This window comes from Garra rufa, chromosome 13 (assembly GCF_049309525.1).
Source record: "Garra rufa chromosome 13, GarRuf1.0, whole genome shotgun sequence".
NCBI lineage: Eukaryota > Metazoa > Chordata > Actinopteri > Cypriniformes > Cyprinidae > Garra > Garra rufa.
The window spans coordinates 2840446-2857935 of record NC_133373.1 but is presented as its reverse complement, the minus strand read 5'-3'; the positions used below and the strand labels follow the sequence as shown (position 1 = coordinate 2857935).

Genomic DNA, 17490 nt, shown 5'->3' with positions numbered 1-17490 from the left:
AGTTAAGAGCCACTGATATAAATTAGACATGCACACACTTTCTCATGTCTGAGGCACATTATCCAGGATAGTCTTAGTACACACACACACACACACACACACACACACACACACACACACACACACACACACACACACCACACACACACACACAGCATTTTCCTGGCCTTGTGAAGCAGTGGCAGACAGGAGGAACAAGAGGACATTCTCCTTCACACTCACACACACACACACATTTTGTGTTAGCCAGGGGCAATAATGAGGCAGATCCAACACCCACGCTTTCTGTCTCCGTTCACATATTCATTTACACACTCTCGCACACCGGTTCAGACTCTCCTTGAGGTTTTTTTATACCGCTCGTCTCTTTCGTGGGCCCTTTTTTCTTTTCCGGCTCAGAGTCAAAATGTCAAGCTAAGTAACGTTGATTACGTCAGCCCTCGTTAGTGTCTGTCCGACCAGAGCTCCGTGTTTTCATAGGGCTCTGGAAAAGCCGTCTGTGGGAGGCCCAGCTCTATTAAAGCCTAGCGCTCCAGCCGAGAGATGACCGTAAATATTAAAAATATCCAACTAACGACAGGAATCCCCCACCCGTCACACTGACCCCCAACCCGCTGTGTCAAGCGTCAAACTGCCCCACACTAAAAGCTGTATTAACTGTTGTATTACTTTTAATGTATTTTATTTATTTGTTTGCTTGTTTGCTTACTATTGTAAGACCTTTTGAAATTTACATGTATTCCGACAATTTTTTGTGCACTCAATTTATTTAGGTTCTTAGGTGCTTTTACTAAAAATAAATAAATGGCGCTGACCACATAAAATGTATTTATTTATTCATTTATTTACTCGCTTACTATTGTTAACATTTTGAAATGTAAAACTTATCTGTGACACTTTTTGCGCACTAATAATTTCGTTTAGGGTCTTTGCTTTTACTGAAATGACCAAACAAACAAACAAGTAGCCGACCACATAAAATAAATAAATAAATGTATTTATTTATTTATTTACTATTTTAACACCTTTAGAAATGTAAAAATGTATGTACAATTTGAATTTAATAATAATTGTGTTTAGGTTCTTTGCTTTTGAAGCAAACAAACAAATAAATAAATAAAATAAATAAAGTAGCTGGCCACATAAAATACATGTATTTATTTATTTATTTATTTACTTACGTACTATTGTAACACCTCTTGAAATATAAAATGTATCCAAAAATAAAATCCAAATAATTTAATTCAATAATAATTTTGTCTAGGTTCTTTGCTTTTACTGAAATACAAACAAATAAACAAACAAACAAACAAACAAACAGATAAATACATAAAGTAGCCGGCCACATAAAATGCATTTACGTATGTATTTTTTTTATTTTATTTACGTGCTATTGTAATACCATTTGAATTATGAAAGTCTAAATTTAAATTTCAATAATAATTTTGTTTAGGTTCTTCACTTTTACTGAAACAAACAAACAAACAAACAAAAAACAAATAAATAAAATAGCTGGCAACAACATTTATTCATTTATTTATTATTGTAACACCTTTTGAAATGTAAAAATTAATCTAAAATTAAAATCTAAAATTACATTTCAGTAATAATTTTACTGAATTTACTTTTACTGAAACAAACAAATAAATAAATAAAGTAGCCAACCACATTAAATAAATAAATAAATAAATACTTTTCCTATTGTAAAATCTTTTGAAATTAATTCATTAAAATCTAAAATTAAAGTTCAATAATAATTTTGCTTAGGTTTTTTTCTTTAACTAAAAAAATAAAAAAAATAAAATGTAGCTAGCCACATGAAATGATATAACATCTATTTATTTTTATTTATTTTTTTCTGAGGGAAATTTTCTGCTCACATAAAATTATGGATTGCAGTATTATAACAACATTTCATATAAGTTAATAATAATTTTTACAGGATTTTATAGTATTATTTTTATTGCACTTATTTATTTATTTATTTATTTATTTGTTTTACTTTTAATGCAGACTTTTACTTTATTTTTTAAGGGTATAGTACTTGGCGTCAGCTGTGCTAAGTCAATTAACTCTGACTTGACTTCATTGTGACTTCATAGGCTCAACAATATTCTGAAATATTTAATTGACACATTATCAAACTGCCCTGCAATGCTTCGGAAGCTCAAAACTCAGTTTTTGTGCACTACTAATTTTCCCAGCCACCAAAAACAACAGTTTACGGCGAAGCAGAAGCCCCTGCGAACAGCAGCACCGGCAATCGATCAAACAAACCTAGCGCCCACCTGCTTTAAAGCAAACCAGTTAGAAGCGTTCACTGGGTTGAACATCACATGGCCTCATTAATATTCATGAGCCAGGCTGATAAGGTTTATAATGTGCTTCTCAGATCGTTCCTACGCCCTTGGCTCCATTCTTCCACCTCAGGCTTCTGTCAAAGAACAGGAGCTGCAATGCAGTACTAAAGAGAGCGTGTTTGTGATGCCGTTTCAGTTATTTGATAGTTTTGAGGTGGATGAAAAGAAATTGTGGACGTGAGAGCGTCAGCCTTGACTTAAGTGGCTGGATAATTAAAATACTTCAAAGTTAATACTGCACAGAGAGAAAATGATTTCTGTTGCATAATGTCATTCTAGCGCTTTCAGATACTCTAGGAGCGACACAGCCAGCCGAAAGAGGCAAAGAGAGAACGGAGCTGAGAGTATATAAAAACATCCACGCATAATGTAGCCCTAATGTATTCTAATGCAGAACATGATAGACGCTTGCTTCTGCTTGAATTAACTTATGCATTAGGAGGCTCTAGAAGGTCACTAATATCTGCTTTTATGTCACCCAACCGCTGCACACAAAGCGTCCCCCAACCGCTTCAGGACAGACGGAACAATTATACGATTTTCTGCTGCGCTAGGCCCCTTTCGTGCGATAAAAGTGGGAGTGGGTTGACTCGTTCTGAGGTAAGCATGTCATTAATGGTTGTTATAGGGCAGTGGTTAAACATACCACGGGGAAGGTGCTGCGGAGAGGGAGTGAGGGACACATTTCCTCCATATTAACACTGAACTCAGGGTCTCTCTTCCAGCTCGCAGATTCCAGTCGATATGAGGGCTGTCACTGCGCTCGATTCTCAATTACCCGACTGGTTCTCAGCGGAGAGAGGGGACGCCGGCCGGTCCCGCGTCGGGGAAACGGGAGGCCGCTGTTTATGATGAAAGTTTGGAGTCTGCCTTAGATGATGAAAATATGAAGAAAGTTCAAGGAGGAGTTAGGTTTTTGTGTAGTAGCTTTCGTGAGAGGGATGCAGTGAAAGTTATGGGTTTGTGGGTATATCAAATAGTTTTTTGTGCATTGAGGAGGTTTTGAAAGTAGCATGGTTGTTTTTATTTTTTATAATAAGCAGTTTCCTATCTTTTCTAAAAGCTTCAAAACTCCAATTTGTTTAAGAAAAAGTTGATGAATAGTATTTGTTTTTTTGTTTTTTTTTTTGATTTTTATTTATTTTAAAAATGTATTTATTTAAAATGGTCAGTAATCAGTTAAGTGACACAGTATATCATCAGTTAATTCCCAATATATATATTTTTTCATTTATTTGCCCAAATTTGCCCAATGTTTTTTATTATTATTTTTGTAGGGACATAGTATATCATCAGTTAATGCCTGGTATATTTTGTTTGTTTTTTAAATGTATTTATTTATTTGCCAAATATTGCCCAACTTTGTTTTAATAGGTGACACATAAAACACAAAAAATAAGGCCCAATATATAAAATGTATTTATTTATTTGCCCAATATTGCACAGGTTTTTTTTTTTTTTTTTTTTATAGGGACACAGTATATCATCAGTTAATGCCCAATATTTTTTTTTATTAATTTATTTTTCCATTATTGCCCAATGTTTTTTTATTTTTATTTTTGTAGGGACACAGTTTATCATCATTTAATGCCCAAATGTTTTTTTATTTCTATTTTGCATAGGGACACCGTATACATTATACAAGTTAATAAATAATATTTTATTTTATTTATTTATTTGGCAAATATTGCCCAATGTTTTTTGTTTTTTTTATATATAGGGGACACATAAAACAAAAAATAAGACCCAATATATTTTTCATTTTCATATGGACACAGTTTATCATCAGTTATGGTCTAATATTCATTTATTTATTTGCCCAGTATTTTTTATTTTTTTTTCATCAGTTAATGCCCTATTTATTTAGGTTTTTTATTTGCCCGTTTATTTATAGAGACATAGTATATAGACATAGTATATCATTTAATGCCCAATATTTTTATTTTTGTTGCTTGCTTTATTGATTGATTTATCAATATTGGCTGATATATTGTATATTTAATTATTTATTAATAATCTTTAGCAAGATATGTAAATTCACTTCTAGCAATATATATTGTTTATTATTTCTATAGACAAAATGATCAGTTGTCAGCCATAACTTATAAAATATAATTAGCAATATCAGCTGGAATATTAGTTTACCTTCACATGCTAGCTTATACATGGCCTGTAATTTGTCCAGAGACTTAGACTAAAAGCCTCTAAAGTCCAATTAGGATTTTACAGGATTTTTCAGAACTTTTTAGTGTCTAGTCTCTGTACAAACACATCTGTCCATGTACATTTTTGCATATCTGAAGCTACACTAACTTTTATTTATTTTTATTGTTAACAAGTGACCACCGTGGCTTGTCAAAACCAGCATGCGTCTTTTACCTCAGGGCCAAAGTTGAATGCTTTTACAAGCAAATACAAGTGACTAACAGATTGACTTGTCAATGGAAATGTGCCTCAGAGATCCCAAAAGCAGCGCACTTGTGTTTGTAGAGCGTAAGTAGATTCAGAAGTCAGAGGGTGTGCTGGATATGGAAATAGATATAGAAGAATAACAAGAAAACACTTCATGTGGGAAAAGTAACTCCAGAGAAACAGTCACAACTTTTATTTCCCAGATCAGGTTAAAAGGAGCCAGGCTATTACTCCGAGAGACAGTCAAGCACCTCATACCACACTACTACAGAAGAAGCAGTCAGTTGAAAGGGGCAAAAGATCCAATTACTCTAGTACAACTGGTACAAGTGTGCTCTTTAAATTGCTATGTCCTGCCTGCATCGCCCCACTCTTCATGGGTAATTGACACTCTCTGCATACAATGAATGTGGACAGAGAGGAAAAACAAACACCGATTCTGAGACGCCCGGACTGCGTTGACTACAGCCGAAATCGCTCCCGTTCAAAAAGTCAGCCTCTTCATCAGCACACTTTCCAGCCGAGGGAGTTTAAAACACTTTGAGTATGTAACATCCCTAAACGCATCAGTACGATCGCTGCGGTTTGGACCGGACAGCCTCGTAAGGAGAGCTTGCATTTGGCTGCCCTTACAAATGAGCGTGTAGGCCGGCGTTTGTGTCTGAGTCGGTCTGGCCGACCTTCAGATCTGGATGGGAAATTAGATTGTTTTAGTTGGATTTCACCAGATATGTCAAAACACAATCTGACCGTTGCGGTTTTGGATCTGCGCTGCCATGCGTGGTCCTGTAATGAGGTTTTAATCCTGCATCGCTCATTACCACAAGGTCAGCGCAAAACAAAATCCCAGGTCAAGCGAGGTTGCGACCCTGAAACCCTGCCCTCGACGGATCAGCGGAGACGTCACCGCTTCTCTCAGTCTCTCAGTTCAGTTCCTCCTGAAGCCTAATTCTCTTTTTCCTTCCCATTTACTTGAAGGAATTCTGTCTTTTCTTACTTTAACAGACGTCTATTGAAGATTTCGTTTTACATTTTTATATGGACAGTTTATCATCAGTTAAGGTCCAATATTTATTTGTTTATTTGCCCAAAATCTTTTTATTTTTATTTCTATAGAGAAACAGTTTATCAGCTTATGCCCTATTTATTTATTTATTTACTTGCCCATTTTTTTTATATTAAAAGAGACATAGTATGTCATCAGTTAATCCCAAATATTTTAATTTTTGTTGCTTGCTGAAACTCTAAAACCTTCCCCTTAACAGATCAGTGGAGACATCACCGCTTCTCTCAGTCTTTCTCGGATCGGTTCAGTCCCTCCCGAAGCCTAATTCTCTTTTTCCTTCCCATCTACTTGAGGGAATTCTGTCTTTTCTTACTTTAACAGACGTCCGTTGAGAACGGACACTCATTATTGGCATACGTGTGAACGCTACATTTCCATGCACTTCTTCCAGAACGTCCTTATCCGAAGGTTACCTTCTGAGATTCGGACGGATCTTATTTCTGAAGTTATTAAAAACAAGGAATTTAATTTGGGTTACCACAAGCTTCTCGTTTTAAATTCGCACAGCATTTGGAAACACTATACCGAAAGTGTGCAATAACTTTGTAATTTAAAGACAATTATGTGCACACTGGAGAAGAAGCTGTGTAGTAGGAATCACAAGGTAAATCAGGCGGTGAGGTTAGGGTACATTTTTTCTAAAATGCGCTTCCGCATGTGTCGGCAGAATTAATTCAACTTAATTGACATTCATAAGCCAGGCGTTGCAGTTTTAGTCTGACTGGGATAAGGCTGTCTTCTGCTGTTTGCTCAGTAATTGAAATTTCCATTATGAGGTGTAAACATTTAGCAGGCACCAAGTGAATATTCATCAGCGGCGGCAGTAGTGACACAAGATTCTGTCGGTGTGTATTTGTGCCAGCCAGGTACTGAATTTGCATTAAAGCAAGGGAATAGGTTTTTTCATGTGTATATGAATATATTAAGGTGCTGTTTGCTCAGTGTGAGGTTGATTCGTTTTATGTTCTTTTAAACAAACACCATCTGATACTTTTGTTCCCTATTGTTTGTTTTTTATATGGTTTAACACATTATCTTAAATACAGACAATTACTTCCTGCAATTTAACATTTTTGAAATTTGCATTAAAGGGATAGTTCACTCAAAAATTTAAGTTCTGTCATTAATTACTCATGCTCAAGTTGTTTTAAATCCATAAGACCTTCATCATCTTCAAAACACAAATTAGGATATTTTGGGTGAAATCCGAGAGCTTTTTAACCCTGAATAGACAGCAACATAACGGACATGTTTTAGGCCCAGAAAGGTAGTAAGGACATTGTTAAAATAGTCATTTTTAGGTGAACTATCACTTTAATGCAGTTTTAGTATTAAATTGTGATGCAATCTGGGAAAACCCATCGGATGTCATGTTGGATTTCAGGAAATAAAAAAAAATAGGTTGAATGTAAATTTTTGTCAAAATTAAGTTTTCATTAAATTATTATTCTATAATATCATGTCTATATTATTCTATAATAACCCTGAATAGACAGCAACATAACAGACATGTTTTAGGCCCAGAAAGGTAGTAAGGACATTGTTAAAATAGTCCATCAGACAAACATGTCTAAAGATTTCAAACAGAGAGGATGACTTGCAATTTTTTGCCCAGCCTTACTTATTTGAACAAGAATACAATGTCCTTACTACTTTTCTCTGCCTTGAACTTGTCAGTTGCGTTGCTGTCTATGGTCAGGGTCAGAAAGCTATTGGATTTCATCAGAAATATCTTATTTGTTTTTGCAAAGATGAATGAAGGTCATTTTTAGGTGAACTATCACTTTAACGCAGTTTTAGTATTAAATTGTGATGCAATCTGGGAAAACCCATCGGATGTCATGTTGGATTTCAGGAAATTAAAAAAAATAGGTTGAATGTAAATTTTTTTGACAAAATTAGGTTTTCATTAAATTATTATTCTATAATATGATGTCTATCATCATATATTATTCTTGGCAAAATTAACTTGTTTAGTGCAGAAATAAAGCGATTTATAACAGCAAGTAGAAATAACTGTCTTTGACACGTAATATATATAATAAAGGTGCAGTCCTGTGTAAACTACGGCATGCAAAGTTTTATTTATTTTTTTTAATTTCGTGAGATGGTGCAGCGCAAAAAACACAATCTGAAGTGCTGTAGCTGCTCACTTAAAGGATCTTACTCATTTCAGTCTGCTAAATCTTGGTAATGCATGTGCCCTTAACAATGTTATAATGGACGGGTTCACATTCAGAGATGAAGGATTGGATGATGAAGTTACTAAAGAGGAGGAGTCCGATGGCAGAAAATCATAGCTATCTGCCAACTTAAGATATAAGCCATAACTTTTGTTACGTTGGAAAAGGTTTGAACCTAGCTTTCATACGGTATCAAAACCTAAAAAAAGGTCAAATTTCACCATGTGTTGGGTTTTCCTAGATGGCATCACATATAAATCAATACAAATGCAAAATATCTAGCTTTGTAGAGATGAATTTAAAACCTGAATAAAATAAAATGCAGGATGTGTCAATTTTGGTCATTTTTAGATACTGTTTTGTTTTTAATTGTACTAGTTGAATGTGCACACAATTGCTAAAACTCGGTATCTCTGCTGTTTTCTTTCTTTCAGCCCCATCTCAAGTGAGCGAGGTGATAAAGGAACGAGTTCAGCAGCACAGCGTTCAGCTCTCCTGGCAGGAACCAGATCAGCCCAATGGCGTCATCACCGAATACGAAATCAAGTACTATGAGAAAGTGAGTACACACCACCTGCTCCAGAGCATAAGCTATTAATGAATATATGTCTGTGTGTTTCTCAAAATGAAAGACAGCGAGAGACAATGACTGCGTGTCTACCTGCCTGTCTGTCAGCGTCTCAATTCCCATGCAACCTGTATATATTTTCTTTGTCATGATTTGCATTCTCTGTGCACAAAGCTCACAGTCAAATGCTCCGGTCTGAGTGGATCCTTCCCCTCTAATTGCTATAATGAACGAGACACTCATACGATTTTAATTAGACTGAGGTCCTTCACCAATCCCACACAAACATACACAGGACTGTCTGAGTTTACCAGACTCATACACGTCTAAGACCTCTTCAGAAATGCACACACTGGAGCAGCACACATACGTCTGCTATTGTACCTGAGCATCTGTTCAGTGAACAACAACTCAAAAACAATCCCTTGCAGGCACGCACACGCTGCAACTAAAACATTAATCAGAACTGCCCTTACCAAAAAGAAGTATACTTCAAGTTTACTTTATTAAGTATACTTAAGTAAAGCTCAAGTATATTTGTAAGTATACTTTATGTAGTAAGTATACAAATATCAGTGCACTAGTAGTATACTTTTAAATGTACTATTTCAATACTCCTTGGGACTAAATTGGCCCACTTTCTAGTATATAAAAGTATAACAGTAGTAAACTTTGAGTACACAACTAGCTTACATCTATTACATCATTAAAAATGAACTTATAGGTATACTGATAGTTTACTAATTAAATACTTTTTATTCATTTTTAGTACATTTTGAAGTATAGTCTCAGAAAACTACTAGTTTAGTAGTTTTTTACTGCAAGTATACTCATAAGTTTTCTTTAAGGGAACTTTACATCATACTTTAAGTATACTACTATGTCCCTATTTAGGTATACAATATTGGGTATATTTTGTTATATGAATATCTGAACATACAAAACATCAAAAGAAAGAACAGGGCATCTGCTTGTAAACAAAAAACATTTTATTCTAGCTTCATGCATTCTTTTTTTATAAACACTTGAATGTGGGTAAGTTTAATAAATAAATCAACAACCCAAAGCTTGACAGTCATTATTACCTCCTTATGGGTCAACATTTTATTCCATAACGTTACACAGTTGGCCATATCTATGGTTTTGATGCTGTTTTATGTCTGATGATTGTGTTAGATCACATGTGGAAGCATCTGTTGTTTCGGTTTCTTCTTCAGTTGTGTTTTGGAAATTCTGTACAGAAGATGTACAACAGCGCTTCTAGCAAATAACAATGAAAACACAAATTCTCAGAGCACAAGTATAGCTCAAATATATTGAGACTTTTTCTAAGTATAAGTCAAGTGTACATAAATGTCAAGTATATTTCTGAGAAGTACATAAAAAGTAGACTGAAGTATTTTATATAGTTGAAAATAAGTATACTAATAGCACACTTGAATAAACTTCTTTTTTTTTGTAAGGGGGTACTTCCAAAAAACATGAATACAAATGTAATTTCTTTCACCTCGGCTCACTCTCCTGCTCAATCCGACCCCCACCCATTATAAAGCACAGCTTCATAGTATCTACCTTCAAACTCATATGTCAGCTAGTCAGGCATGAGCAGAAAGGTCCAGTGCGTTCGCTTGGCCTGTTGGGTTCCGGTCTCTTAGGCAATGTGAAAGCAGAACCAGTCTCCTGAGCAGTGCTCTCTAGCTGTTGTCCGTCCTGTTTGAAAATTAGAAGCAAGCTTGACTTCACTCCTAACAGCCTGTGGCATTCCATTTAAGAGTTTTTTTTTAAATTATTATTATTTCTTCTCTTCTGAAGTCCATAAGAGATCATTTACAGATCAGTGGGAAAATGCTGTGGTGCAGATAATGTGTTCACACAGGGAATGCAGGTTTGAATCAGTTGCATGTACAGCATGAAAGACCTGTTTCCACCTAAATTAGGGGCTGCATTTATTTGATCAAAAATGCAATAAAAACTAATATTATGAAATATTATTTCAATTTATTTATTTATTTTTATTTCTTTGATGGTAAAACAGGATTTTCAACATAACTCCAGTCTTTAGCGTCATAGGATCTTTCAGAAACCATTCTAATATGCTGATTTGGTGCTCAAGAAATATTTCTTATCAACAATTTTTGCAGAAACTGTGATTTATTATTACTATTTTCAAGATTCTTTGAATAGGAAGTTTAGAAGAACAGCATTTATTTGAAACAGACATTTTTAGTAGTCTTTACTGTTACTTGTTTAATTAAAGTGTTAATAAATTAATTAAAATGTCTTACTGATCCCCAAATTTGACAGTAGTGACTTCTCATAATTGTTTATATATGTATTTTTTTCTCGTAACTTTGACTCGTCGTTTATATAATCACAATTATGATCTCAATGTGACTGTCTTGTAATTATTTGTTTATCTCACAATTAACTAATTACACAAATAATTGCAACTTAATTTTTTCGATAATTGACAATTTTCATGTCACAACTGCTTTATACCACACAATTTATTTGTCACTCTTAACATGATCTGAAAACTACCTTATTTGTTTGTTATTGTAGTTATCATATCATTTATAATTAATTGTGTTAGCATATAATTTATATAATTATCATAGAATTAATTTCAAATATTTTAAGTTGTGGAACCGGTGCTAACTTCCTTTTTTGTCGAAAAGGAAAAGCATGGTCAAAGAAATGCCAAGTTCTGCCATGAAACTCTAGGCACGCAGGCTGATGGGTCCTTACCGTAAACTGATTAAATTCACAACCTTAAACTACTTGGCACAAGCTAATTGGTTCATTCTGCATAGCTAGCCAATGAGCTTGCTGCATTCACTTGAGCATTTTGCATAGGGCTTCCAGAGTATTCCTCCACCTCCCCAGCTCCACTTGTTTAGATCTGCATATGTATTGGCAGTAGCAGGTTCCTGTACTTGCTTTGCACCGACAGCAATAGCAGCATACAATATCTATGCCGCCAAGACCAAATACATTAACAATGTCATATCCATTACCATGCCAAAATCTTCTGAGAGTTGTCATGATAGAAATGTACTAATATTAGAACAGACATCTTCAGACATCTTTTGCACTCCATTGTGACACACTAATCTTAATCTGGCCTACTATATAGGACGGATAGCATGCAAATTGGGATCAGCCGTATACTCAGTGTGGGCGTGCATGTGTTTGTGTTTCCTCGAGCTCTCTTTGACATTCCAATTGTAAATGAAGCACCCGCTCCTCGCAAACAGCTTGCTTCTGGTTACCTAGGTTACGGATGAAATACTGCGATATTGCCTCCGCTTGAACTCTTTGCGTGTGAAAAGGGCCAAATGCTCCAGTATTCACTGCCAAACACTTCAGCGTAACCACCCCTCTCTGTAAAGAATTTGTACAATTTGTGCTTTTGATACCCTGTGACAAGATTGTTATTTTGTTTTCTTCTTTTGAACCTCAAGGACCAGAAGGATCGCATTTACTCCACCGTGAAGTCAAAGTCGACTTCAGCCACAGTCAATAATCTGAAGCCAAGCACAGCGTACATCTTTCAGATCCGAGCATTCACCGCCGCGGGATACGGCACTTTCGGCCCCAGAGTAGAGGTCACCACCAAGGAAGAATCCACTGGATCTGGTGAGCAAAAGAGTATGTCGAACAGCTATTTGAAGCTATTTTTTATCCCTTTTTTTTCTTAATTGGCCTGCTAGTTTGCTAGGTTTTTCATTATGATCTATCCGATTACAGTTAAAGGCAAGGTCCAGTTTCTTCCAGATAAAATCTCTGACCTAGACTGTTCCTTAGACATTGTGTATTTTCGATAAGAGTTTCGGTTCCCTCTGCAGTTTGTCAATGAGCGCAGTATTTTCGATTCGGAGAAACAAACCTAACGAGAAACGATCCAACCTGAATGTGTCATTGTTTCAAATGCAGGCCACTGTATTACCATCTGGGACTATTAAGCCCACTTTCAGAAACAGTAGAACCGTGCACTCAGCGAGACCCTAAAATAGAGCCAGCCCCTCCCCGCAGCAGAGAGAGGACGAAAAGGGGGTTACAACCATCCCATGCTTTTTCAATGGAGCTTGGCATTAAGCTATTCTGCTGCCTTTTGCCAAACAGTTAATTAGGAATGCACAAATATTTAATTCTGGATGATTCCAGTAAGCAGATAATTATTCTCATGTTAATGCTCATGAATGGCTGAGATTAAAAGACACAATTTATTCACAATTTGGTGAATAAATTTGAAATTAAACACTAAAAACCATGAAGCCCAACACATGACATGCAGGAAAAAAAAAATCATGAATTAAGAATTTGTTCCTGTGATTTATTAATTAATTCTCACAATTGATTATTTGGTTTAGGTAAACTGTGTCTCTGCTATACTAATTTGTTCGCAGAAATTCCCTGGTTTTAATTAAATTGTGGCCATGTCCACAATTGAACCAAAACAAGACTGAATGAATAAGTCATGAGAAGAAATTCTTAATTATAAAATATTTTTTTTCTATTTACCTGTCTTTCTAAAATATTTTTAAATCTTCTCTTTCAATAAGTGAAATTAAGCATCACAAAGTAATTATACAGCATTAAAATGGATATTCATTTTGAGATTACTTTCAATGGTGTTATTAAATTATTAGTGTAGATAAAAAAATCAACCTGATGACAGAAAAGTAACCTAAATGTAAAAATGAGCATGAAATATTATTAATAAAGATATATTGGCTTTTAAAGGGGACATCAGATGCCTATTTTCCACAAGTTGGTATGATTCTTTAGAGTCTCCATGAAATGTCTGTAAAATACTTTGGTTAAAATTCCTCAATGGTCGTGTAAAACAACACTCTTTTTACCTTGTCACCAAAACAAGCGACTCGTTTCAGTGCATGCCTCTTTAAATGATAATGAGCTACTGCTCACCCCGCCCCTCTATTCCATTTTTTGTGCATTTGTTGGCACATTACCATCAAAAACAAAACTATAATAAAAACTGAAAATTGTGTCTAAAAAAAATAAAATAAATAAAAAGGATTCTGCAGGGAGCTCCAGAATCAAGCATAACGAAATCCTTTCTGCTACATGAAAAGATGTGCATTATTAATGGCCATATCTGTATGTTCACTTTTACATCCAACTACATTGACATTGTTGTTGCAACAGCTGCTCGAGCACAGAGAAAATAGCACACAGCGTACAACTGGCTGAGAGAGGAAATATGCAAATACGGGACAGTCAGTGATTGTGGGCGGGGCCTACTGCTCAGAAAATCAAAACGGCTTGATAATTGAGACTGTTTTTTTTATATGCAAACACCATGTAAAAGTGAATTTTGCCTTCAATGTCCTCTTTAAAGGGGTCAATCGGATGCAAAATTTACTTTTACATGTTGTTTGAACATTAATGTGTGTTGGCAGTTTGTGTACACAACCACCCTACAATGATAAAAATCCACCCAGTGGTATTTTTTAATCTTTAAAAGTAATATCCCCTTTAAAAATCAGGTCATTCTCAGCTTCTTGTCGATGTGACGACACACAGACAGAGGCCACTCCCACGATAGTTGATTGACATGAGCGCCTTACCTTAGCCCCCCCTCACCGAGCTGAAACTGTCCGACTCCGATTGCCATTGTGTGACTCAGGTGCAGACAAGAATGTCTCCGATTGAGCGATTGAGGTGTTCTGTTGTTGGATGTAATAATGAACATAGCAGCGGTCATTTACTCCCGACATCTGAGCCACTGAAGATGCAGAGGATAAATGTTACTTTCGTTTTTTGAAAGGAAAGCGCAGATCGCGATCTACATATGTGTCTATGTTTGTTCGAATCATTCGTGATGCAGCTTCACCCACAGCAGAAGTGAGTATAAGGGTTTATATGCATCTTTGCAAATGACCTTTCTTAATAATGTGCTTGTTAGCAAGTTTCGCAGCTAAAGTAAACATTACGGCTTATCATCCCATGGCATAGAGGGGCGGGGCGAACAGAGCTCATTAGCATTTAAAGGAACATGCAACAGAATAGCTCGGTCTAAACAGGGCTGATTTTGACAAGGTAAAAAGAGTTTTTTTTACACTACCATTGAGAAATTTTGGAAAATTTAAAGAATCAATCAACATGTGGAAAATGGGCATCCAATGACCCCCTTTAAAAACATGACACCTATATATGGTGAATTCCTGTGTTTTATAAACAAACTTATTGGACTACAATTGACATCTTGTATTGTTTGTGTTTTAATTGCAGCTACAGTCATATCGAGTGAGCAGAATCCAGTCATCATCATTGCGGTGGTGGCGGTAGCCGGTACCATCATCCTGGTCTTCATGGTGTTCGGTTTCATCATAGGGAGAAGGTACGCTCTCGCGGCCCCCATTGACTCTCCGCTACTGTGAGTCTCGTACGCTCTCTCAGTTTGCCTTTCTGTCCCTCAAAGGCCACCATAGCTGTGGAGTTCACACTTCTTGCCCACTTGCGTGTGATCACACCCACCCACCATCATGTTGTACGCTGTGGGAATGTGACCTCTAATGCATTTTCCCCTCACAAGCTCATGCCGGAATGGGATTCACAACTGCAAATCCTCCCTTCACCTTGTTTTTTACCTGTCTGTCATGATTGAACCAAGAACACTGGTGTTTTTCCATCTGAAAACTTCACTCATGATGTTTGTCGTATTACTGGAGTAAACTAAATCCCATGAATCCTTCACAAACACATTTTGCTCTCCTGCATGTCCATTAGCACTGAATGCTCTGAATGCTTTGGTCCATATCAGTTAAATTCATTGTGGTTATTTCCAATCATCAACTGGCAAGATAATTTCCAGAAATTCCAGATGGCAGATCATTTACTTATTCGTTATGTTTGTTTTTCCTAAATCTATTCATTCAGGACAATTTGCCAGTACAAACACACACTGAAATCACCTAATTTATAAATTTATCTCAAAGCTCATAGCTTGGAACATAACATAACAGGAATTCATGGCATTTCTCTTCTGTGTCAAGAAAAACACTCTAAAAAATTAGATTTTGAATTTGCTTGTATTTTTATATTTTCATATATTTTTATATTATTATTTACATTTATTTTTGCCAGTTTTAGATTCATTTTAGTGTTTCAACTTTTTTCACTTAACTGCAACTTTAAATAAAATATTTAGCTATATATTTATAAATACAATAAATCATTTTATAATATATAATAATATATATTGTTTTTATATAAGGTTTTCCACCGACTGACTTGTGAATGTTTCATTTGCTTGTTTTGTTTATTTTAGTTTTTAATTTTTTTATTGTAGTTAATTTTTTTGTAAATTTTAGTGCTTTTTAAAAAAAATATATTATTTATTTATTTTAGTTTTAATTTAAGTTTAGTGCTTCAATGTATTTCAGTTAGTTGCAACTTTGAATAAATATTTCGGATTTATAAATATAATTATAGTATCTAATTTTATAATATATAATAATATTAATTTATTTATGAGGTTTTGCACTTTTGCTGACCTTTGACCACTTTATTTGCTTGCATTTTTTTTTCAGTTTTCATTTTAATTGTACTTAGTTTTTTAGTAAGTTTTGGTGCTTTAAAAAAAAAAAAAACATTATGGTGTTTTGTTCTCTTGCATGTCTATTAGCACTGAATGCTTTGGTCCATATCAGTTAAATTCATTATGGTTATTTCCAATCATCAACTGGCAAGATAATTTCCAGAAATTCCAGATGGCAGATCATTTACTTATTCGTTATGTTTGTTTTTCCTAAATCTATTCATTCAAGACAATTTGCCAGTATAAACACACACAAAAATATTCACCTAATTGATTAATTTATCTCAATGCTCGTAGCTTGGAATAGAGCGGAACAGGAATTCATGGCATTTCTATTCCGTGTCAAGAAAAACACTGTGATTAACATTTCTGATTTCGCTATTTCTTTAGGTTGAGCTGAGATGTGTTGCCCTCCATAGCCTTGTTATGTTTAAAATCATACGTCTGGTCACTGCAGGCCTTTAATTAGTTTCTTTTTGTTCCCTGTGTAGACACTGCGGCTACAGTAAGGCGGATCAGGAAGGGGATGAGGAGCTCTACTTTCAATGTGAGTGCCAGCTTTCATCAGCTCATTATACACACGCTCATCAGTGGTGCTCAGCCGCGCTCCTGGAGAACCGTCCTGCAGAGTTTAGTTCCAACTCTAATCAAACACCTGAACCAGCTAATCAAGGTCTTCAGGCTGACGCTTGAAAATTACAGGCAGGTGTGTTAAAGCAGGACTGGAACTAAACTCTACAGGAGGGGAGGAACAGGACTGAGCTGTGCCGTACATCATTGATCATGTTCTGCTCAACCGTTACAGCTGGACCCGCTTCAGTTTGGATGAAATATCTCGATCCTTTCCTTTTTAGTTTAATGCTTTCAGCTTGCAATAAGTGTAGGGATGTACCTGCATCAAAATTCTGGCCTGTTATTAATCTATAGTGTAATTTTAATTTTGAATTTGCTTTTTTTCACATATATATTATTTTGTAATATTATTATTTATTTAAGTTTTTTTTTTAGTTCAGTTTTATTGCTTTTAGTGCTTGAACTTAATTTTATAATATATAATAATATATATAATTTGCACCATCCAGCTGACTTTTGCTGACAATTTATGCTGAATTGTGACGTTTCATTTGATTGCTTTTTTGTTGTTGTTTTATTTATTTTTTTCAGTTTTCATTTTAATTGTAGTTTAATTTGATTAAATGTTAGTGCTTTTTCAAAAAATGATTGTTTTAGTTCCGTTTTTGTTTCATTTTAGTCCTTCAACTTATTTCAGTTAGTTGCAACTTTTTAATTTTAGTTTAATTTGTAGTAAATTGTAGTGCTTTTTAAAAAATATT

General features: G+C 35.1%; 1 protein-coding gene across 4 annotated transcripts in view; it reads left to right on the top strand.

Moving 5' to 3' along the window:
• The window catches only part of epha7 (eph receptor A7), a 109502-nt gene that overhangs the window by 72785 nt on the left and 19227 nt on the right, over nt 1–17490 (top strand). For 2 of the 4 annotated variants that reach the window (XM_073817038.1, XM_073817036.1), the window contains exons 6-9: nt 8456–8580; nt 12054–12228; nt 14848–14956; nt 16648–16703. In XM_073817038.1, the coding sequence (XP_073673139.1) occupies nt 8456–8580; nt 12054–12228; nt 14848–14956; nt 16648–16703 (465 nt within the window). Of the gene's footprint in view, nt 1–8455; nt 8581–12053; nt 12241–14847; nt 14957–16647; nt 16704–17490 lie in introns of all 4 variants that reach the window. The other 2 variants (XM_073817037.1, XM_073817035.1) reach the window with 1 other exon arrangement.